Source organism: Salarias fasciatus, chromosome 20, assembly GCF_902148845.1.
Source record: "Salarias fasciatus chromosome 20, fSalaFa1.1, whole genome shotgun sequence".
NCBI lineage: Eukaryota > Metazoa > Chordata > Actinopteri > Blenniiformes > Blenniidae > Salarias > Salarias fasciatus.
The window spans coordinates 1,523,783-1,548,782 of NC_043764.1; the positions used below are offsets into that span (position 1 = coordinate 1,523,783).

Sequence of the window (25,000 nt, forward strand, 5' to 3'; positions counted from 1 at the left end):
GGACCAGGACCAGGACCAGGGGGGAGTAACTCTCCTCCTCTGCTCTCCGGTGGTCAAACAGACTGAAACGTTCGTCGAGATCATTTCTTCTGTTCAGTGACTTTAAAGCCAGCGAGTCTGATTACATGTAATCTGACTACTGATCAACTCATGAGATTATCTGATCAGGTTTATGTGTAATCTGATTACTGATCAGCTCATGAGATAATCTGATCAAGTTTACATGTAATCTGATTAATGTAATCTGTTTACTGATCAGCTCATGAGATAATCTGATCAGGTTTACATGTAATCTGATTACTGATCAGCTCATGAGATTATCTGATCAGGTTTATGTGTAATCTGATTACTGATCAGCTCATGAGATAATCTGATCAGGTTTACATGTAATCTGATTACTGATCAGCTCATGAGATAATCTGATCAGGTTTACATGTAATCTGATTACTGATCAGTTTGGTCAGCACACTGAGCTTCACCGGTCCTCCTCTGGCAGGAACCGGTTCTTTAAGTGAGTCGGTTCTTCCAACTCCACCCAGTAGAGCGGTTGACAACTGGCGGCCCGCGGGCCACTTTTGGCCTTAGCTTTAGCCACAGACGAGCTAGCTGGCTCTGAAGAATTCCTTCTTGCTCCAGCATCAGCGGACGGGACGCGTCTCTGCTCCTGAGACGGAGGACAGGAGGTCTAAAGCTGAGCGTCGGGGACAGAGGGGACAGAGGGGACAGGCTGTTCTTGAGGACAGGTCGGTTCTGAGAGGACGGATCTGAGCGGCGAGGCGGCGGCTCGGAGAGAACCAGGGAATCATTGTTCTGGTGGGTGTAGTTTCTGGGTGTAGTGCGGCTGTTTCCTGTTCTGTTGTTGTTTTATCTTAATCTGGTTGGTCAGGGGTCAGGGGTCAGGGGTCCGGGTGAAGGATCAGCTGTGAGGCGTTCAGGGTCCACAGTCACAGTCCGTCTTTTCAGATCAGAGGTCAAACATCTGTAAAGACTCACAGCCGGCGCTTCTGTTCGTTGGTTTCTAAGGAGAAGTGATTGTTCCCAAAACGGAAACGGTTCTAAACTGTTGGCAACACAGAATTAGAACTATTTACGATAATGTTCCTTCCACGTTTCACACATTCTGGTCTAAAAGACAGTCCTCCTTGTTTGTCTAAAAGACAGCAGCAGGCCCTCCAGGACCTCCAGGCCCTCCAGGCCCTCCAAGACCTCCAGGCCCTCCAGGCCCTCCAGGACCTCCAGGCCCTCCAGGCTCTCCAGGCCCTCCAGGCCCTCCAGGACCTCCAGGCCCTCCAGGCTCTCCAGGCCCTCCAGGCCCTCCAAGACCTCCAAGACCTCCAGGCCCTCCAGGCCCTCCAGGCCCTCCAGGACCTCCAGGCCCTCCAGGCTCTCCAGGCCCTCCAGGCCCTCCAAGACCTCCAAGACCTCCAGGCCCTCCAGGCCCTCCAGGCCCTCCAGGACCTCCAGGCCCTCCAGGCCCTCCAGGCTCTCCAGGCCCTCCAGGCCCTCCAAGACCTCCAAGACCTCCAGGCCCTCCAGGCTCTCCAGGCCCTCCAGGCCCTCCAAGACCTCCAAGACCTCCAGGCCCTCCAGGCCCTCCAGGCCCTCCAGGACCTCCAGGCCCTCCAGGCTCTCCAGGCCCTCCAGGCCCTCCAGGACCTCCAGGCCCTCCAGGCTCTCCAGGCCCTCCAGGCCCTCCAAGACCTCCAAGACCTCCAGGCCCTCCAGGCCCTCCAGGCCCTCCAGGACCTCCAGGCCCTCCAGGCTCTCCAGGCCCTCCAGGCCCTCCAAGACCTCCAAGACCTCCAGGCCCTCCAGGCCCTCCAGGACCTCCAGGCCCTCCAAGACCTCCAGGCCCTCCAGGCCCTCCAGGCTCTCCAGGCCCTCCAGGCTCTCCAGGCCCTCCAGGCCCTCCAAGACCTCCAAGACCTCCAGGCCCTCCAGGCCCTCCAGGCCCTCCAGGACCTCCAGGCCCTCCAGGCCCTCCAGGCCCTCCAAGACCTCCAGGCCCTCCAGGCCCTCCAAGACCTCCAGGCCCTCCGGGCTGCTGTCAGGACTCAGATCAGCTGATCGGGGTTTCCTCTTCAGACTGAAGCAGAGACCTGCAGGTCTCAGCAGCAGTCTGGGACAGAGACAGTCCGCTTTAGACCAGGACGTCTCCGACTCCAGTTCTAACCTTCAGGTTCGGATCGTCTCAGACAGAAACCGGCCCGACGCCAGATCCAGGAGCCGGCCCTGCAGTGAAGACCCGGTTCTCCCGGCTCTCTCGGTTCTCTCGGTTCTCTCGGTTCTCTCGTTTCTCCCGGTTCTCTCATTTCTCTCGGTTCTCCCGGCTCTCTCGGTTCTCTCGGTTCTCTCGGTTCTCTCGTTTCTCCCGGTTCTCTCAGTTCTCTCAGTTCTCTCGGCTCTCGCGGTTCTCTCGGTTCTCTCAGTTCTCTCAGTTCTCTCGGTTCTCTCGGTTCTCTCGGTTCCCCTCGTTGAAAACAGTCTCTTACTTTTACTTTTGCTGTTGAGCTCATCGTTCCCCAGAAACGATATAAAACTCGGCTGATCCCCGGAGAACGTTTGGAACATCTGCTGTCACTAAGGAGAACATCCACTGCTTCCTTCTGACGTGTCTCTGGTTCTGGACGGTTCTGGTTCTAGACGGTTCTGGTTCTGGACGGTTCTGGTTCTGGACGGTTCTGGTTCTGGACGGTTCTTCCTCGGCGGTCTCGGGCTGAGACCTGTTTTGTTCTTCCTGCTGTAGAATCGATGAATCCCAGAGAGCCAGAGCCAGACTGATAGGTTCAGATGGAGACCCCCCCCCCGGACCCCCCCCCCCCCCCCCCCCCCGCCCCCCCCGGACCCCCCCCCCCCCCCCCCCGCCCCCCCCGGACACCCCCCCCCCCCATTCATAACTTCTCTGTTTCTTCTGCAGAATGAAGCTTTTGTGTCGAGGCTGCGGAATGCCCTTTACACTTCATCCCTCCTCCTCTTCCTCTCTGGCAGTTTGGGTGGTGTGTGTGTGTGTGTGTGTGTGTGTGTGTGTGTGTGGGTCCATTAGCTGCTATCAGAGCTGCTCTGGTTTTAATCTCTTTAGAGCTGATCGAATTTCACCGTCTTCAGCGAAGACACACCGTCTGACAGGAGAGGACACACACCAGGACACACACCAGGACACACACCAGGACACACACACCAGGACACACACCAGGACACACACCAGGACACACACACGAGGACACACACTGCTGCAGACGTCAGCGCCTTGTGTGTGTTCTGGTGGAACATTTGATGGAACCGAGACAAGAGTCCATTCATGTCCTCTGACAGAGGACGTCTCTGAGCCCAGTCTGGAAAACAAGATCATCAGTCAGCAGGACCACAAGGGAGGCGTCCAACTGTAGACACGTCCAACTGTAGACACGTCCAACTGTAGACACGTCCAACTGTAGACACGTCCGCAACTGTACTGGACTGGACTGGGACCGTACTGGACTGGACTGGACTGGGCTGGGACTGGACTGGACTGGACTGGACTGGACTGGACTGGACTGGGACTGTACTGGACTGGACTGGACTGGGCTGGGACTGGACTGGACTGAGCTGGGCTGGACTGGGAGTGGACTGGACTGGACTGGGACTGGACTGGACTGGGACTGGGCTGGACTGGACTGGGACCGTACTGGACTGGACTGGACTGGGCTGGGACTGGACTGGACTGGACTGGACTGGACTGGACTGGACTGGGACTGTACTGGACTGGACTGGACTGGGCTGGGACTGGACTGGACTGAGCTGGGCTGGACTGGGAGTGGACTGGACTGGACTGGGACTGGACTGGACTGGGACTGGGCTGGACTGGACTGGGACTGGACTGGACTGGACTGGACTGGACTGGACTGGACTGGACTAGACTGGGACTGGACTGGACTGGGACTGGACTGGACTGGACTGGACTGGACTGGACTGGACTGGACTGGACTGGGACTGGGCTGGACTGGACTGGGACTGGACTGGACTGGACTGGACTGGACTGGGCTGGACTGGACTGGACTGGACTGGGACTGGACTGGACTGGGACTGGGCTGGACTGGACTGGACTGGACTGGACTGGACTGGACTGGACTGGGCTGGGACTGGACTGGACTGAGCTGGGCTGGACTGGGAGTGGACTGGACTGGACTGGGACTGGACTGGACTGGGACTGGGCTGGACTGGACTGGGACTGGACTGGACTGGACTGGACTTGACTGGGACTGGACTGGACTGGGACTGGACTGGACTGGACTGGACTGGACTGGACTGGACTGGACTGGGACTGGACTGGACTGGACTGGGCTGGACTGGACTGGACTGGGACTGGACTGGGCTGGACTGGACTGGACTGGGACTGGACTGGGCTGGACTGGGACTGGGCTGGACTGGACAGGGACTGGACTGGGCTGGACTGGACTGGACTGGACTGGGCTGGACTGGACTGGACTGGGACTGGACTGGGCTGGACTGGACTGGACTGGGACTGGACTGGGCTGGACTGGGACTGGACTGGACTGGACTGGGACTAGACTGGACTGGACTGGACTGGACTGGACTGGGACTGGGCTGGACTGGACTGGACTGGGACTGGGCTGGACTGGACTGGACTGGACTGGACTGGACTGGACTGGGACTAGACTGGACTGGACTGGACTGGACTGGGACTGGGCTGGACTGGACTGGGACTGGACTGGGCTGGACTGGGACTGGACTGGGCTGGACTGGGACTAGACTGGACTGGACTGGACTGGACTGGACTGGGACTGGGCTGGACTGGACTGGACTGGACTGGACTGGACTGGACTGGACTGGGACTAGACTGGACTGGACTGGACTGGGACTGGACTGGACTGGACTGGACTGGACTGGGACTAGACTGGACTGGACTGGACTGGACTGGACTGGACTGGACTGGACTGGGACTAGACTGGACTGGACTGGACTGGGACTGGGCTGTGGTTCTGCTGTCGCTCTCGGTTCCGACTCGGATTCGGGGTTCTCTGCTCAGATTTCTCTCTGGACTGCAAACGTTCTACTTTAAAATCTGCTGCAGAAACGAGCCTGGAACAAGTTCTCTTTGGTTTTTGAGGGTTTTTAAAGAACGAGTTCAGCGAAGACCGAGTCTCATTTCCTGAACTTCTGAGAGAAACTATCTCCAGGTGGAACCGAGCCAGGGAACCAGAACCGGCTGGACGGTTCCTCTGGACCTGCAGGGGAACCCCGGACTCCGGCGGCGAGAACGTCGCTCCAGCCGGAACCGCGAGTTCAGCCAAAACTACAAACTGGACTTTTTATTGAAGTCGAGGAGATCAAGTGGATCTTCAGTTCTGGATCCGTCCTGAGATCGTTTAGTGATCCTGAGTCTTCAGATCAGTTTTCTGGTGAATCGTGGTGAATCGGAAACGAGTCACCGAGACTCACAGCCGCTCGGTTCCTCGGGGAACGTCCAGCTGTAGAACAGTCCAGAACCCCAGCGGAAGCAGAACCGAAGAGGGGCGGACTGCAGGACGGGGTCCAGCTGGTTCTGGTCTCCAGGACGGGGTCCAGCTGGTTCTGGTCTCCAGACGTTCCACTGGAACAGAACCACTGATTCAGTTCAGCCGGTTCTCCGTCATCCTGCCCAGGAGAGCGCCGGACAATGTTCTGCTCCGCGGTCTGCGGTTCAAATCCGGGAACTTCCTCAAAACTCTGTGTGTGTGTGTGTGTGTGTGTGTGTGTGTGTGTGTGTGTGTGTGTGTGTGTGTGTGTGTGTGTGTGTGTGTGTGTGTGTGTTTTGTGCTTTAAGAAGCAGCGACAGGAAAACCAGTAATTAGAGGAGACGCTTCCTGAAGAGCAGACGGAGTCAGAGAGGTGGAGGAGAAGCAGGTGGAGGCAGAGACAATAGCAGGAGGAACTGCGTGTGTGTGTGTGTGTGTGTGTGTGTGTGTGTGTGTGTGTGTGTGTGTGTGTGTGTGTGATGCAGGGAGTGGCGCGGGGAGGAAGTGAGGAGAGGTGTGGAGGGACGGAGTGGGGGATGGGAGGAAAAAGAAGGAGGGGCAGCGGGTGGGGGATGGGCGGAGGAATACCAGTGTGTGCTGGAGTCGGGGGGTTTCCATGGCAACGGAGAGGATGGGAGAGACGGGGATGGCACACACACACCGGTCGGCGGAACACACACGCCGACGCTGTCAGGGTGAGGGTGGAGGTGAAACAGGGTGAGGCGGGAGTGAGATGGGGTGAAGGGAGGGAGGGAGCGATGGAGGAAGGGATGGAGGGATGGAGAGGTGGAGGGATGGAGGGATGGAGGGATGGAGAGGTGGGGGGATGGAGGAAGGGATGGAGGAGGGATGGAGAGGTGGGGGGATGGAGGAAGGGATGGAGGGAGGGAGGGAAAGATGATGCTGCAGAGCAGGAGGGAGGAACAGGAAGACGCTTTCTTCCTGGACAGAAGGAGAAGAAACACGATCTCCCCATGAGGGTGGAGGACGCTGGAGGCGGAGCTGTCCCTGGTCTGGAGGGTGGAGGGAAGGGAAGAGGAGAGAACTCTGCTTCTCCGTCACCTCTGAGGCGAACAGACAGAACCCGTCCCGTCTGAGCCCGGATGGACAGAACCCGAACCCGTCCTCCGTCCGCAGGCAGAGGTCTGGAGGCTGGAGGCTGGAGCAGCGCCTCCACTTTTATTTTGAAGAGCTGAAGTTTCCCTTCAGTCGCTGTCGGCGTGAAAAGAGGCGTTTTGTTTTCTGCAGTTTGTCTGAAAAAAACATGTTCTGTCTGAGAGGCGTCACCGCAAAGCATGATGGGAAATGTCTGGGAGTGGCTTCGTTAAGTTCATTAAGTTTAGTGAGGTTCTGGAATTCTGTGCGTCTGTGTGTCCCGGGTTCCAGTGAGCGCTGTTGTTCTATTTCATCCCTACCGACGGCATGCGCCAAGACAACGATCCAGAGCTTTAAGCTCCGCCTCCGGCGGTCATCCGGGATCTATAGAACCGCAGTTACATTCGTAACTTTCGTTGTTGTTGTTGTTTATTGTTTTTGTTAGTGTTGATGTTGATGTTATTGTTGTTGGTGTTTTTGATTTTGCGGTTGTTGGTGTTGGTGTTGTTAATGTAGTGACTGTTGGTGTTTATGTTATGGTTGTTGTTGGTGTTGCGATTGTTGTTGTTGTTGATAGCGTCATTGTTGGTGTTGTCATTGTTTTTGTTGTTGCTGCTGCTGCTGCTGTTGATGTTGTTGCTATTGTTGTTGATAGTGTGACTGTTGGTGTAGGTGTTGTCACTGTTGTTTTTGTTGTTGTTGGTGGTGGTGTTGATAGTGTGATTGTTGGTGTTGTCACTGTTGTTTTTGCTGTTGTTGTTGTTGTTATTGTTATTGTTGTTGGTGTTGTTGTTGTTGTTTGCTGCTCCTGTACGACGGTCTTCATGTCTAATCAAGGAGCTTCAGTGTGATTAGCTCAGATTAAGAAGTGTTTAAGAGGATTACACGACTTTCTGAGGTTTGGTGCTGCTGCATCGAGTGTGTGTGTGTGTGTGTCTGTGTGTGTGTGTGTGTGTCTGTGTGTGTGTGTGTGTGTGTGTGTGTGTGTTTATGTGTGTCTGTGTGTGTGTGTGTGTGTGTCTGTGTGTGTGTGTGTCTGTGTGTGTGTCTGTGTGTGTGTGTGTGTGTGTGTGTGTGTGTGTATACTCCGCCTTCAGGCTGTGTGCTTCTGTGGCCCCTCACAGCTGGTACCACTCGCCCCCTCAGATAAACCTAATGGAGTCCAGGCCCTGGGGGGGCACCCAGCATGGGGGGCGGGGCCGGCGGGGGGGCGGGACCCGGGGGGGGGGCTGTTTATCCAGGAACATACCGTCACTAATGACAGATTAATGCAGGAGGCTGTGTGTGTCTGACTGACTGAATGAGAGGAGACAGTACTTGACTTCAGGGACGGCTGTTCTGTGCAGCGTCCAACCCCCCGTCCCACTGTCTACCCCCCCCCCCCCCCCCCCCACACTGCCACTGTTCTTTGGTTTTCTGTAATCTATTTCACCTTAACATTTACTCTACTCTTAGCGGCCTCAAAAATGGGGAGAAGTACAAGGAGGAGGGAGGAAAATTGGCTGAAAAGGAGACAGGGACAGGGAAAGGAAAGGGAAAAGAAAAGGGGCAAGAGGGAGGGACACAACAAGGACGGAAAACAACAAATGGAAAAGAAAAAAAATTGCAGCAAAAATAACAGGAAGAAAATGTTAAGTAACAAAAGTGTTTCCCTTTGCTGTGTTTTATTTAGATTGTTGTCTTGTTGTCTTGGCTCGACTTGTGTAAGGTTCTGCTTAATTTTCATACAGCGGCGAGGTGGTGGTGGACAAAGTAAGCTTCGGCTTCAGCCCTAAGCCTTTTCGGTCAAATGATATGTTAACTCTGTGTGTATATATGTGTATGTGCGTTTAAGTGTATGTATGTATGCATGTCTGTGTATGTCTATGTATGTGACTGTATATATATATATATATATGCATGTATATATATATATATATATATATATATATATATATATATATATATATATATATATATATATATATATATATATATATATACATGCATATATATCTCATCTGCCATGTATGCTTTACGACCGAAATAAAATCTAATCTAATCTAAAAAGAAAGAAAAAAACATGTTCAGGCTGTTCAGACTGTTCCGGCTGTTCAGACTGTTCAGGCTGTTCAGACTGTTCAGACTGTTCCGGCTGTTCAGACTGTTCAGACTGTTCCGGCTGTTCAGACTGTTCAGGCTGTTCAGACTGTTCAGACTGTTCCGGCTGTTCAGACTGTTCCGGCTGTTCAGACTGTTCAGACTGTTCAGACTGTTCAGACTGTTCAGACTGTTCAGGCTGTTCAGACTGTTCAGACTGTTCCGGCTGTTCAGACTGTTCAGACTGTTCAGACTGTTCAGACTGTTCAGACTGTTCAGACTGTTCAGACTGTTCAGACTGTTCAGACTGTTCAGACTGTTCAGACTGTTCCGGCTGTTCAGACTGTTCAGACTGTTCAGACTGTTCCGGCTGTTCAGACTGTTCAGACTGTTCAGACTGTTCAGGCTGTTCAGACTGTTCAGACTGTTCCGGCTGTTCAGACTGTTCAGACTGTTCAGACTGTTCAGACTGTTCAGACTGTTCAGACTGTTCCGGCTGTTCAGACTGTTCAGACTGTTCCGGCTGTTCAGACTGTTCAGGCTGTTCAGACTGTTCCGGCTGTTCAGACTGTTCAGGCTGTTCAGACTGTTCAGACTGTTCAGACTGTTCCGGCTGTTCAGACTGTTCAGACTGTTCAGACTGTTCCGGCTGTTCAGACTGTTCAGACTGTTCCGGCTGTTCAGACTGTTCAGGCTGTTCAGACTGTTCAGACTGTTCCGGCTGTTCAGACTGTTCAGACTGTTCAGACTGTTCAGACTGTTCAGACTGTTCAGACTGTTCAGACTGTTCCGGCTGTTCAGACTGTTCAGGCTGTTCAGACTGTTCAGACTGTTCCGGCTGTTCAGACTGTTCAGACTGTTCAGACTGTTCAGACTGTTCAGACTGTTCCGGCTGTTCAGACTGTTCAGACTGTTCCGGCTGTTCAGACTGTTCAGGCTGTTCAGACTGTTCCGGCTGTTCAGACTGTTCAGGCTGTTCAGACTGTTCAGACTGTTCAGACTGTTCCGGCTGTTCAGACTGTTCAGACTGTTCCGGCTGTTCAGACTGTTCAGGCTGTTCAGACTGTTCAGACTGTTCAGGCTGTTCAGACTGTTCAGACTGTTCAGACTGTTCCGGCTGTTCAGACTGTTCAGACTGTTCCGGCTGTTCAGACTGTTCAGGCTGTTCAGACTGTTCAGACTGTTCCGGCTGTTCAGACTGTTCCGGCTGTTCCTCTTGACCCACCATTGGTGGAAGTTTAAAATTCAACATCAGTGTTTTGATTAGTTTTATAAAACGGATTTCTTCTACAGACACAAGATGTCACTGAAACCCTGAGCTGCCTGTGTGTGTGTGTGTGTGTGTGTGTGTGTGTGTGTGTGTGTGTGTCTTTTGTCTAAAAGACGTCTAAATCAGGGGGGCTTTACCTTTTATTGAAAACATATTTACTTTTGCAAATGAATTTCACCTAAATGTCACAGGGTCTCACACACACACACACACACACACACACACACACACACACACACACTGATTAGTGTTTCAGTCTGAGGTTCTTTATTAAAGTGACAGTTTGATCACATATTCATGAGGTCTGATGTGAAGGACATCAGAGACTCCATCTGCAGATAAATTTTGCGTGTGTGTGTGTGTGTGTGTGTTTGAGCGTTCTCGTATTTCTATCCTTGTTGGGGCCAAATGTCCCCACAAGGATAGCAAAACGTGGAACGACGTGCCTTGTGGGGACCTTTTTCCGGTCCTAAGTAGGAGAAACAGTGTTTTCTTGACCATCTTGTTGTTACTGAAAAAAGTAAAAGTGCAAAAACATTTCTTTAGGGTTAGGCTTTATTGTGGTGTGGGTTAGGGTTAGGGTAAGGGTCAGGGTTAGGGGCTAGACATGAATGGGAGTCAATGGAAGGTCCCCACAAGGATAGAAATACGAGACTGTGCGTGTGTGTGTGTGTGTGTGTGTGTGTTGGCTCCCTTGCCTAATCTCTCTGTCCACACTTCCACTTCTTTCCTTCAAACAGGAATTCTTCCATGAATTCATTTCTCGCTCCATCGCGCTCCGCCCCCCTCCCCCCCCCCCCCGGCTCCCTATAGACTGTCCCACCTGCACCCTCTAAAGCCCCTCAGGGTCTCTGGGGCGTCTCGTGATGGTTTGCCTCTTTCCACAGAGGCAGCAGAAAATGATGTTGTTCTCCTGCTGGTCCACTAGTTGGTGCTGTGGTTTGTTCTGGTAGTGAACAGAGAACAATACTCCATAAACATTAAAGGTATCGTGGACGATGTTTTAGCCAATGAACTGTGTGATGCGAATCTCAACTACTGGTCCTCCAACATGTCGACCATGCTGGAGAAATGCTTGCGTAACACCGTCAGCGCGCTCGTTCCCGTGATCTGCGCATTCAGAGTGTTTCTGTAGCCGTGAGTTTCGGTTCCAGCCAGTACTTACCAACGGCGAGTCTGACATCATGAAACTGTAACTGTTTCAGAAAATAAGCTTCATGAGGGAGGCCGATCGCAGAAACTGTAAACAGAGCCGTGCACGCCCGGGGACGATGAGCTCGCGCTCGCACGCTTCCACCATTGACAGGCGTTTCCTGGGAGGAGCAGCAGAGCGGGCAGGACGGTCTGGAGCATTCACGTTTTTTCAAAAAGCGAGTAACAGACGTTTGGCTTCGACTTTTGAGAAAATCGTTCACTATACCTTTAACAATGGGAGAACATGTACCAGGACCAGGACCCGGACCCGGACCGCGACCAGGACCAGGACGAACTATCTCCGTCTGAATCCTGGCAAAACAGAGGTCATTATACTAGGCCCCCATAAACTGAGAGAGTGTCTATCTGAACAGATTATCACCTTAGATAACGTCAGTGTATCCTCCTCCTCTACTGTCAGGAACCTCGGGGTCTTATTTGATCAGGATATCTCCTTTAAAGCACACATCAACCTGGCTTGTAAAACAGCATATTTCCACTTGCGCAACATAGCTAAAATAAGAAACATTCTACCTAGAAGCGATGCAGAAAAACTCATCCATGCATTTGTTTCCACTAGATTGGACTACTGCAACTCCCTTCTCGCAGCCTGCCCAAAAAGAGCGTTAAAAAACTTTCAGTTGGTTCAAAATGCGGCCGCCAGATTATTAACTGGGACTAGAAGACGTGAACACATTACTCCCGTTCTAAAATGTCTTCACTGGCTTCCTGTCGAGTTTAGAGTTAGATTTAAAATCCTTCTCCTCACTTACAAAATCCTAAATGGGATGGCTCCAACCTATCTCCAAGATGCTTTAACGCCTTATCAACCAATCAGAGCACTTCGTTCTCAAAATGCAGGGTTACTGGTGACTCCTAGAGTCTCTAAATGGACACTAGGTGGAAGAGCCTTTAGCTATCAGGCACCGTTTTTATGGAACCAGCTTCCAAGTGGTGTCAAAGAGGCAGACACAGTCTCCACATTTAAGGTTAGGCTCAAGACGTTTCTCTTCGATGCAGCCTATGATCAGGTCAGCTAGGGACTCTAAACCATCATTATTAAAAGCTGCCCTAGGAGCTAGAATGCTGTGGGAAGTACGGTGCACTGAGCCCTGTCCTCTAATGTCTGAATGTTCTTCCCTTTAGTCCCTTCATTGCTTTTCCCCTGCTGTCCCCCCCTTCGAGGGGGAGTCTTCTCCAGTTTCAGTTGCTGACTCCACTATTGCGAGGGCCTACGAACAAGCTCCGGCCGGACTGTCCTCAACATAGTCCTAGGCTTTACTTCTTGTTGTCTCATGCTAGCTGTTGCCAAAGCTGTCCGTCCCTGGGAGAGGGATCCCTCCATACTGTGGAGATTTCTTCTTCTCCCACTGGGTTTTTGGAGTTTTTTCTTGCCGGATGTGAGGGTCTAAGGCGGTGGTTGCTTCGTTTTGTCTCGTTACTGTGAATTTGACATATTAACATTATGCTTAGTCTCTGTTTTTACTTTTACCAACCAATGTAACATCTTGACGCCTCTGAGGCAGCTGTTGTTGTGATACTGGGCTATACAGAAATACATTGATTGACTGATTGATTGAACTGGGACCAGGACCAGAGCAGGGTTTCTATCGTCAACACGGAGACGAAGTTGGAGCAATGTCATTTCCATGACGACGGAGAATCTTCCATCTTGGGAACTGTTTTCAATGACTTCAAGCACTGTCGTCATTGAAACAGCCAATTAAAAGCAAGAACAGCGTTGTGCTTTCACTTTGCAATGATTGGGATAAGAAGAGAAGCTACCCGCTAATCAAGCAGCTAATGCTAACGACTGCCACAGTGATGAGGGCGAACGGGCCTCCGTCAGTCGCTGTCGGCTGTGGATGATGGCGCTGTAGTCGGACGCCGTGTTGGGACCGTGGCTGAAAGGCTTCAGTTGTGACTGGTGGGGCTGATCCGGGAGCCGCAGAGTCCGCCACAGCGGATCCAGGTGTGAGCGGTCGTCTCCAGGTGTGAGCGGTTGTTGGTTGCCGGGTCGTCTCCAGGTGTGCGCCATCCGCTGCGGTCCGCTGATGTGTCTCCCAGCTCTCGGTGATGTCCAGAGCTTTCATGTCTCGCTTGCGGACGTCCTGGTAGCGCAGTTTGTCGGCCAGCAGCTCTTGAGCCAGACGAAGGCTCACCGGACAAGACGTCTTCAGGGATTCAACCATCTTCCATCCGGAGAACGTGGTCAAGCCGGAGCAGCGTGATGAGGATGAGGGCTAATGCCTATGCTAATGCTAATGCTAATGCCAATGCTAATGCTAATGCCAATGCTGATGCTGCTGTTGATGCTAATGCTAATGCTGCTCACAGCAGCCTGTCTCTCAGCTTACCATCTTCAGAACAGAGTCAGTTCAGAACTATTGAAGTAAACGTGAATCGTGAAATGCTAACGTCAGTAAACAGTGACTGATGTCTGACTGACAAACGTCTGACTGATGTCTGACTGACATCTGATTAATGTCTAATGCTGCGTTCACACCGAACGCGATTTTGCGACAAAAATCATGTCAACGCAAGAAGCTGAACGCGTGTCAATTCTGAGGTCCGACGCTGAACAACGCGAGGCCAAAAGCCACGTTCACACCGAACGCGTCAAGCGCGTCGCGTCTGGTGGGAAGGCGGGGCTTCCAGCCGTATTTCCTGTGTTAGCTTAGCCTCATGGCTAACCCTGTTGAGCGGGTGGCTTGGCTTTATTTACTTAATAAAGCCAGACAACGACGGCGTCGGCAGACAGGACGCCGTGCCTGGAGCACGATATGATCCACAGACGGTCAGAGTTTGGTGAGTTTCACTATTTGCTCCAGGAGCTGCGCCAGGACGAGTGTCGCTTTCTCCGGTCCCCGCTCCCTGACCGACGTCACCATAGACACGCTCTCTGATTGGTTTGCCGCAAAATCGCGACGCGTCAAAGTTCAGATTTCCCAACTTCAGCGTCGGACGCAAAATCGCGCCGCGTTGCGTCAACGCCCCGATGCGCCGCGAAAACACGTCTCATCGCGGCTGGAACGCGTGTTCCCATTTGTTTTCAATTGTCTTTTGATGCAAAATCGCGGAAATCGCGTTCAGTGTGAACGCAGCTCAAGTGACATCAAACAGCTGACTGATGTCTGACGTTCTTCTCTGTACCCTCAGGACTTCCTTTTTCAACCATGAACAGCAGGTTGGGAATTGAACACCAGCATGTCTTTCCAGTTTATATGAGCCATGCTGTTAGAAGACACACACACACACACACACACACACACACACACACACACACACACACACACACACACACACACACACACTCCTCCTGCACATTAACACTTCCTTCCTTAACCAGCAGCGGCTTCATGCATATTGAAATGAGGAGACGAGCAGTGATGCATGCTGGGATGTTTCCCCCAACCATCATTTATCCTCGGCCCGCCTCCGCTGCATCTGGAGGGGCTGCCGACGGCGCTCGTTATCGTTAGCACTGTGTGAAGACACACACACACACACACACACACACACACACACACACACACCTGCTCCCGGCTGCTACCTGCCAGGCTTAGTTTACTAAATAAATGTCCCAAACCGAGCAGCAGGATGTCCCAAAGTGTGTGTGTGTATGTGTGTGTGTGTGTGTGTGTGTGTGTGTGTGTGTGTGTGTGTGTGTGTGTGTGTGTCCAGAGTCTTAGATGACAACAGCTGATTAAGGGGTTGAGGTTCATCTGACAACAATAGAAGCTGAAATTGGGGTCGTGTATGTTGAGTGTCTCATTGTGTGTGTGTGTGTGTGTGTGTGTGTGTGTGTGTGTGTGTGTGTGTGTGTGTGTGTGTGTGTGTGTGTGTGTGTGTGTGTGTGTGTGTGAACAGCAGTTGGTTCGTTTGACGATGGTTCTCCCCGTCCGGGAACAGCTGTTTGAAAATGTTTCGTCTCTATGGAAACGGGAGAAACGCTCAAACTCCGTCCTGTGTAGATGGCAACAACTCTGGTCCCAGGCCTTTGTCCTGGTCCTTATCTTGTCCCCGTTCCTGTTCCCGGTCCCAGTCCCTGTCCCTGTCCCGGTCCCTGTCCCTCTACTGGTCCCGGTCCTGGTCCCTGTCCCGGTCCTGGTCTTGATCCTGGTCTTTGTCCTGGTCCTCATATTGGTCACGGTCCTCGTCCTCGTCCTCGTCCTCGTCCTTGTCCTGGTCCCTGTCCTGGTCCTGGTCCCTGTCCCGGTCCCAGTCCTTGTCCTCACACTGTTCAGTTGCATTAATCTGAGAAACTAAACACTTCAGACTGGTCTCATTAATATTCATGATTGGTAATGATGAGGGTGGAGGAGGTCTTCATCAGGCAGACCCCCCCCCCCCCCCCCCCCCCCCCCCCCCCCGAACCCCGAACCCCGGACCCCAGAACCAAACCCGAGAACCCTCCGCTCAGAGAAGCGCTGAGGAGGTGAGGAAACAAAGAGGGGGGAGGGGGGGGGGTCCATCTGTGTCTGTGTTCACCATTCCAAATATCCCACCCCCCAGAGCACACACACACACACACACACACACACACACACACACGCACAGTCTTGTATTTCTATCCTCGTGGGGACCGTCCATTGACTCCCATTCATGTCTAGCCCCTAACCCTGACCCTTACCCTAACCCTAACCCACACCACAACACAGCCTAACCCTAAAGAAATGTTTTTGCACTTTTACTTTTTTCAGTAACAACAACATGGTCAAGAAAACACTGTTTCTCCTACTTAGGACCGGAAAAAGGTCCCCACAAGGCACGTCGTTCCACGTTTTGCTATCCTTGTGGGGACATTTGGCCCCGACAAGGATAGAAATACAAGAACACACACACACACACACACACACACACACACACCAACCCAGCCCAGGACACTCCTGCTGTTACGGGTCAGTGTTCAGTCACCAGGCAGGGACAAAAGAGAAGAAACACACACACACACACACACACACACACACACACACACACACACACACACACACACCATTTCTCTTTGTTATGTCATTAATGGAGAAGTTGTTTCCTGCTGCTTTGATCTGATCTGCACTTCATCAGGATGACCTCACTGCCCCCGACACACACACACGCACACACACACACACACACACACACACACACACACACACACACACACACACACACACACACACACAGTGAGATCCTCTGATCGTCAGCAGCTGAATCAGTCCGGAGTCGTCTGTGATGGGTGTTTTTCCGGAGCTTGGTGAGAAGCTGGATCAGCTGATCGTACCAGGAAGTGAAGCGCCACACTCCTGTCACGCTGCAGGAGTGAGAGGCTGGATGAATTTCATCTCCCCGTTTGGCCTTTGACCTTTTGCCCCTGCTGTTAGCTGTGATCTACTGCTCCGTCTGTATTTCTGTGGCGACGTCGGTTCAGCGTTGGTCTGACTGGTCCAGGCTACATGGTGTTTTTTCAATCTGATTGTAAACAATCGCATCAAACGCGAGTGTATTCATGTATGGCAGACAAAGCGATCCACGATGAATCCTGGTTCTCCAGGGTCCTGGTGAAGCGGATTCTACAGCGTCCTGGGACATGAGGACAGAGTCTCTGGAGGACCTTCCAGTCTTCCTCTCTGCAGCAGCCGTCCTCAGCGCCGAGCAGAGAGTTTTTATCTGCTGATCTCTGCTCAGATAAAGTCCAACATCTCCATGATACCTGCTGAAGGAGCGCTGCTCCCCTGGCCGGAGCACCGCCGCCGAGCGCCACGTCTCGGTGTGAGCTCTGCTCCGCATGCCGGTGTTTCGAATTAACTGGTGCCCGTGTTAGCTTGTGACCAACAGACTGAAACATGTAGTCGTTCTAGTGAACGTCGGTTATCGACAGTAACAGTGAGTGCATACGCTTAAAATCTTTTGTGAGTCTTTAACAACTGCTGTTATCAGCAGGTGTTCACACAGACCTCCGCCGTCATTCGTTAACACAGGAACCAGTTAATCCATAACACCGACGGGGCGATCATTTGTATTCTGCTATGGATTTCTTTATACAACTCGCTGTTGCGCGATTTGGTTCCATCTCGCCTCTCCAGTGTTTTTTCTATCTGGGTTTTTTTATTCAAGGTGTTTTTCAACCACTTCTTCTGCTGGTTTTCTGACTGTCCTGCTTCCCGTTTACTGCGCACGTCACACGTCACTACGTATGAAGGAACGCATGCAGAACAAATAATCCCCCCTTTAATCCGCTCCGCTGTCAGGCGGCGTTTATAAGGGACACGGAGCGGATTGTCGATTGGCGTAGACCAGTGTTTCTCAAACTTTTTAAACCGAGTAACACCTCAGAAAAAATTAGGCTTTCCAAGTACCACCATTATGACAAAAGTAAAAAAAATAAAATAAAACACCCACAGGAAGCAGGTATAGTTCTAACAGTCTTGGTCTTTTTGTTTTTGTTTAATTCTGTCAGCCACAGTTAGCAAAGGAATAACACTAGAACTGTCACACAAAGGGGCAACTCTCCCTCTCACTTACATCCTCTCTCTCTCTCTCTCTCTCTCTCTCTCTCTCTCACGCACGTGCGCACTCATGCAGCGTCGTTTGTTGCTAACGCTAGCAGATGCCGGTGACTTCAGCTACGCTGCTGAATCAGCCTCCTGACAGCCTCGTGTTGCTTCAGTGTGGTCAGCTTCAGTTCCAGCAGGGCTGCTGGTTCTATTCTCCTCCTGTTCTGCACTTCTTTTCCTCATAGCTCCTGTTTGGAGCCACATTTGTAGAGTTTCCGGACCTCTCGTTTCACCTCTGCACGCTCATGACGGTGAAGCTAAGCTAGTTTAATCGTCGATGACTGCTACCTGACTGAACGTGACCACGTCGCAGTCCAACACATATTAGAAGAGAAAAACTGAATGTGAATTACAGAGGATTTGACGTGTTTTAATTTGAAACTAGAACTGCAAGCAGTGCTGATAGGGGGCCAAGCCTCCGGCGTAACTCGGACCCCACGTTTCGCCGAGCTCGCAGAAGCTCTCCAGGAGGGACTCTGGGCTTGCATGCCAACCGAGGACCTCAAGTTTGGTGGTACGAGCATTCATTATGACCGAGATATGCAAAAGTTTGTGTTCAGCCAACTGGCTATTAAAGTTTAGTCAAGCGTCATTTGCACGTATTTTGACGGAGCAAAAATTCTTTTGATAACTTTACATCAGAACAAGTTGAAGACTGTATCGGCCAAATTTTGTGCGGATCGGACAAAACCCCAAGGAGGAGTTCGAAAAAGTATGTTTTTCAGTTGTTGCCATCTAGCGATAAAAAGTCACGGCAGGAATGTGCGTGGCCCTGCCCAAGTCATTCAGTTCTACTCAGGGAATGAGAGGATTTAAGTTTTTGGAAAGTGCGATATATGGCATGGGAGTTATAGCCCAAAACACGTTTGCATGGCTTATAGCGCCACCTGCTGGCCGATTCATTCGATTTTTTGCATCCTCCGTCGGACCATGGTTTGGGACCATCCCACCCACTTGCACCCCCCTCCCATGTACGGTTTGGACTGCAGCAGGACAATATTAATAAGCCACGCCCACTTCGACCAATTGTGGGGGGGGGGGGGGGGGGGGGGGGGGGGTGCTGAGGTGTGGGGGGCAGCGCGGTACTCACATGCAGCGTCGGAGCATGGAGTGTCGGGTCGGAGCGCCCCTTGTACGGCCACGGCGCCCCCCCTGTACACTGCGCCGAGGCGGCTGCCTAGTTCCCCTATTCCCATTCAAACCACGGCGCACAGACGACGCCATGACTGCATTTGCACTTCATGCCACTAGGTGCTCTGTTTGCATGTTCAACCTTATTTTACACAGACACCACAGAGGAAGAAGGGCGCCGCAGCCGCTGCAGGCTCTCTCTGCATGTTGTTAGAAAAAGAGTGTGAGCCGGCAAGACGTGGTAAAATGTTCATTGATGCGATGCACCGTTTTTTCAATAAAACAGAAGAACTGAACGATCGTTTCCGCACATTTTCTTTACGTCGTATCAACTAAACTGTATCACAAGTAGTTTGTGGACTCAAAAGACCAAGATTCCTTGCGCAAGAACATGCGCAGAACAGTATTTCATGTCCTTTTCGACCGGGTTTTTAAATATGAATATGAGCATATTCAGGGTTTTGCACGTGTTTATATGGCTGTGCGCCATGTAATGTATCCGTCAATATTCCAGTTAATAAAGAGTTTTTGCCTTATATAAACGTACTTAATCTCGCGGCATTCGATCTCGTCCCATCCCTAGCATTTATTATGACCAAGATCTGTGAAATTGTGTGTTTAGCTAGCTAGCTGGCAAAGTTTAGTCAAGCCCACGTTGTGCATCTTTTCACGTAGCAAAATTCTTTTGATAACGTAAGGTCAGACCGTACTGAAGACTTTATGTGCTGCTTTTCACGCGGATCGGACAAAGCCCCTAGACGGAGTTCGAAAAAGTATGTTTTTCAGTTTTTGCGATCTAGCGAAAAAAATTACAGGCGGAAATGGGCGTGGCCACGTTATTCAGTTCTTCCCAGGGAATCTGAGGATATAAGTTTTTTGAATGTGCGACATATGGTGTGGGAGTTAAAGACCAAAACGCGTTTACGTGGCCTATAGCGCCACCTGGTGGCGAAATAATTTGATTTTTTGCGTCCTCCGTCAGGTCAGGGTTTGAGACCAAGCCACCAAATTGCACTGCCCTCCCATGTATGGTTCAGGCTGCAGTGGGACTTTTAGTGGCGGAATAATAATAATAAAAACCCTTTCAATTACAATAGGGTTCCTGGCACGGATGGCCAGGGAACGGTTCCCTGGCCATCCGTGGCTTGGCCCTCTAATTATGTATTTTGGTGGTATTATTTGCTTCTGAAAGTTCTGACTTTTAACTAATCTTCAAAGAATATATACATTTCTGTGATTCCCCCGCGTACCACTAGAGGGAGCTCACGTACCACCAGTGGTATGCGTACCACAGTTTGAGAATGGAGGGCGTAGACCACCTCCTACAATCGGCTCCAAAATACAATCCGCTCCGAGTGAAGCGGATCCGTTCGGTGTTTACATGACACATTTACAATCAGCTCCACGTATAATCAGCTTACACTTGGTCCATGGAAACACGCCCACTGCTTCTTAAAAATGGAAGATTGTAAAGATCTATGCTAAAAAGCAGGCGTGGCGACTTCGAGATCACATGACAGAACGGGTTCATGGTGACCAGACAGCGTTCATCAAATCCAGATAGCTCCGACGGCGTGTTTGAGACAGTGCTCAGAGTTTCGGTTCTGCTGCTGCTGTCCTGTGAAGAGCTTCAGCTCAGAATGGACGTCTTCATGACCGCCTGCTGAGACCAGGCTTTGGTCCTCCATTCTTTAATACGATCAAGATCCTGGATAAAAGTCCATCAGCCGTAGTGCTCCGGGGCAAAACGTGCTCCCGTCCACGTCCAACATCGAGAGGGTGAAGACAGGCCTGTCCTCTCAGCCTTTATTGTTCACTGTCTCTCCAGACCCTGTAGCAAAGGACAGCAGCTCCATATCAACACCTCTGTACGCCGACGACGTTCTGCTCTACAACAACATCTATAGACTATTGATCGGTGGGAATATTGTCCAGGGTCCTCTCTGGGGTTCCTGTCCGGGTTCCTGTCCGGGTTCCTGTCCGGGTTCCTGGCCGGGTTCCTGGCCGGGTTCCGGGAGAAAAACCACACTGGTCCACCTGGTGATGTCTTTCATCAGAGGGGATCTGTTTGCTCTAAACCTGGTTCTCCACATTCTCCTCTTTCTTTTACCTGCAGCTTAGAAGAGCTCTAAAAGACAGTGGCATGTGTGTGTACGTGTGTGTGTGTGTGTACGTGTGTGTGTGTGTGTGTGTGTGTGTGTGTGTGTGTGTGTGTGTGTGTGTGTGTGTGTGTGTGTGTTTTCGGTCGTTCCCTCCAGTTTGTTGAATTTCTTGACTCTTTCGTCCCTCTTCTTCCTCCAGGATTCAGGAGAGAAGACGAGACTCTGGACGGAGACAACATCGAGCCTCGTCCCCGCTCCCTTCCAGGTCCACCTGGTCCTCCAGGCCCTCCAGGTCCACCTGGTGCTCCAGGTCCTCTCTGCTCCTGGAGAGTGTTCCTGTGTGAAGGCAGGGAGGGAGAGTGTGTGTGTCATGTGTTAATGAGTGTGTGGGTGTGTTTGGGCTCTTTTGATGGGACATTGAGCGATGTGTGTGTCAGAGCGTCGGTGGACGGGCTCCCCCGTCCCCCCCCCTGTCCTCCCCCCCGTCCTCCTCCTCTTCCTCGCTCTGTCCTCCTTCATCTCCTCACCTCCTCTGGCTCAGGCGGAAATCAGCATCCCCGAAAACTGTGAGTGTTCAGCATCACACACACACACACACACACACACACACACACACACACACACACACACACACACACACACACACACACACACACACTGTGATTGAGGCATTGTCCAGTCTCCACAGAAACAGCACATCAGCAGAATGGTAAACACACACAATCAGTTCCCAAGGGTCAAAGGTCAGGGTGGTGGGGTAGTGTGTGTGTGTGTGTGTGTGTGTGTGTGTGTGTGTGTGTGTGTGTGTGTGTGTGTGTGTATAGGGGAGGGTCAGATTTAGCTCGACCTTCAGGGAACGACCTTAATGTGTGGGCGTGGCTAATAGAGTGGAAAGATGTAAATTGTGTGTGTGTGTGTGTGTGTGTGTGTGTGTCAGTTTGTGGTAACTTTGTCTGCTCTCCTCTCACTGCTTCCACGTGGACTCAGATAAAGTTGAGAACAGTAAGTGGCTTGTTGTTGTTGTTGTTGTTGTCGTTGTTGTCGTTGTTGTTGTCGTTGTTGTTGTCGTTGTTGTTGTTGTTGTTGTTGCCTCTGTTGTTCTTGTTGCTACTGTAGGTAAACAAATAGTTGTTGGTCCAGATTATTCACTGAGTTGCTTCAACAAAGAAACTGAATCTTCAGCTTCCTCCCAAACGTCTTTGAGTCATGAGAACCTGATGGGGTGACACGTTTCCTCGTTTCCATGGCGACGTTTCCAAGCGACGACGGAAAACGTTAAGCTAGGTTTACACCTGCACGACTTTTTGCCACGATGTTGTCGTGGCAAGGCGTGCCAATCTGGAGTCACGGACCGGCAGGCTCCGCACTGTTCACGCACAGTTCACAGACAGTTCACGAATGCGCCCGTCAGTGTCGCAAACTGGCACGACGCATTCGCGCATAGTTTGCGCCTAGTTTACGAGCTTCCCGCATTGGCACGGCGTGGTTGCGCGCGCAATTACGCACGTCATATAAAAAGGGGGCTTCCCCAGCCCGGGTCGTTGATTTGCTGTGGAACAGACACCAAGCTGAACGCCAGAGACGCCGTCACTGCCTGTACCTGCAGCAGAACAGGCGCTGCCTGGGGCCCCGAGCTGAAGGGGGCCCCGAGCTGAAGGGGGCCCCGAGCTGAAGGGGGCCCCGAGCTGATGGGGGCCCCGAGCTGAAGGGGGCCCCGAGCTGAAGGGGGCCGCGAGCTGAAGGGGGCCCCGAGCTGATGGGGGCCCCGAGCTGAAGGGGGCCCCGAGCTGAAGGGGGCCCCGACGGAGGGCTGACATCAGTCAATTTCAATGACAAATTAAAGGCGCTACACTTGATGCTGCAACGACAGTGTGTCGAAAATCCCCCGCATGGGGCCCTGTTCTGGGTCCTCGCCGGCGGCCATGATTGGCAGCATCCTCCCGCATCGTCCTGACGCGTTAACGAACAGTTGGCGCATAGTTCACAGCCCGCGATATTTTGTCGTGACCAAAATTTTAAACATTTCAAAACGCAGTCACGACGGGTTTACGCACACTTCACGACACTTCACGCCACTGCATGAGTAGTTTGCGACTCGATTCGTGGCAATGTGTGCTACAGAATCGTTCAAGTGTAAACCTAGCTTAAGTTGCATTCTGGGTATTTGTTTACATGACAGCCTGTAAAAAAAAATGTGCTCTATCTCCACGGAAACAGGGCAAAATGCAACTTTTTGAAAATGAACGTTGCTGTTTTCAAAATGTTGCCGTTTAAACGTGAAACTTCGTCGGAAGCGAGGAACGTCAGTTTTCAGTGGAAACTCCAAACGGGGGATTAGAGAACAGAAGACGGAACATTTTGTGGAACAAATCTGACGACGAACGAACAACGACGCGTAAAAATAGAGAAGGGAAGAAACGAGTTTAAACAGAAATAAACACTTTAAAAGCTTTAAAAGCCTCAAAATCAGTGATTCTTTTGTTTTGTTTACATTGACCGATGTTTGTGTTTACTTTAATAAATGGAAATATTTACTCTAGTTCATGTAAACATTAAGATCATTGTGTTTATTTTGGTTGTGATAAATATTTACATCAACTGATGTAAATATTTATGTTTATACAACACTTTGTGCCTTATTAGATTCAGCCATCAAACTCAGCTGCGTGTGTGTGTGTGTGTGTGTGTCTGTGTGTGTGTGTGTATGTGTGTGTGTGTGTGTGTGTCTGTGTGTGTGTTCAGTGTCGCAGCCTCCAGTCTTGACAGAGATCCCCACATCGTACACGGCGTTTTCTCTGGAGGACATCAACCTGCCGTGTGAGGCCTCCGGTAACCCGACACCCACGTACGTACGCCAGCAGTGTGTGTGTGTGTGTGTGTGTGTGTGTGTGTGTGTGTGTGTGTGTGTGTGCGTCATCTCCTCTCTTCCATCCTCAGACTTTTGTCTCTGGAATCAGGTTTTGTTGGATTTTCTTTGACTTCAGTGAAAGTTTGTAAAAACCTGCCGGAGACGTTTTTCGCTCCCTGTTTTCAAAAAGCGGCTCCTTCAGACGTTCGCTGGAATCAAACTGCTGCCTCCACAGTTTTCTCCAGGAATTCTCACGTTTGGAGTGAAACGCAGGAAAATGTGAAACCTGTGGCACCATTGAGGCTTCGCTCATGAAAACCATTGTCTGTGAACACAAGAAAAAAAATGCCCATGAAAAACATTTGAAATCCATTGTCGATGAGCACTACTAAACCACAGCCGTGTCTGACACCGCCTCTGAAACCGCTGTCTGCCAACACTCTGTCCGAGTCCGCCTAGCAAACCACAGCTGAGGATTCTTCTGAAACCACTGTCTGTGAGCACCGCTGCTCTGCAGTGGATCTCTGCTCGAGGTGATGCTAAAGATAAAGCTAATGCTACAGCTGGAGATAGTGCTAAAGCTAATGTTCAGCTAGAGCTAAAGTTAATGTAAAAGCTGGAGCTAAAGCTTAAGCTAATGCTAAAGCTAATGCTAACGCTAACGCTAGGCTGAAACTCATTTCTTTAACAGCAGAACGTGCTCCCACCTGGTCTCGTCTGCTGAAGTTCCCCCACTCCATGATTTTCCGGAACGTCCTCTTGGTCTGTGGTCTTTGTCCAGGTTCCGCTGGGTGAGGAACGGAACCGAGTTCGGCCCGGAGCTGCAGAACTCGGGGAACCTGCGGGCGGACGAGGACAAGCCGGTGGAGTGGTACGCAGGGTTCTACCGCTGCTACGCCTCCAACGCGCTGGGGACCGCCGTCACGCCCGCCGTGCAGCTCATCGTGGAGCGTGAGTCCCGTCCACAGTCTGAGACGTTCTCTCGGGGCTGCGCTGGAACGTCGGGACGTTCCCAATCTGCAGCGGTGATGACGAGTGTCCTCCGCTTTTCTCCGACTGAAACCTCCCGGAGGACAGAACCTCAGCCTCACCTGTTCGCTGTTCTGCCATGTCCCCTCGGTTCCTCGCCGTGTCCCCTCGGTTCTCCGCTGTGTCCCCTCGGTTCTCCGCTGTGTCCTCTCGGTTCTCCACCATGTCCCCTCAGTTCTACATTGTGTCCCCTCGGTTCTCCGCTGTGTCCCCTCGGGTCT

At 51.6% G+C, this 25,000-nt stretch overlaps 1 protein-coding gene across 3 annotated transcripts in view; it reads left to right on the forward strand.

Moving 5' to 3' along the window:
• Positions 1-25,000, forward strand: part of LOC115408436 (neural cell adhesion molecule L1.1-like) — a 53,392-nt gene that overhangs the window by 945 nt on the left and 27,447 nt on the right. For 2 of the 3 annotated variants that reach the window (XM_030119199.1, XM_030119201.1), the window contains exons 2-5: positions 21,102-21,468; positions 21,890-21,904; positions 23,645-23,747; positions 24,532-24,701. In XM_030119199.1, coding sequence (XP_029975059.1) covers positions 21,327-21,468; positions 21,890-21,904; positions 23,645-23,747; positions 24,532-24,701 — 430 coding nt within the window. In that variant the 5' untranslated portion in view covers positions 21,102-21,326. The remainder of the gene's footprint in view (positions 1-21,101; positions 21,469-21,889; positions 21,905-23,644; positions 23,748-24,531; positions 24,702-25,000) is intronic. The other variant, XM_030119202.1, reaches the window with a different exon arrangement.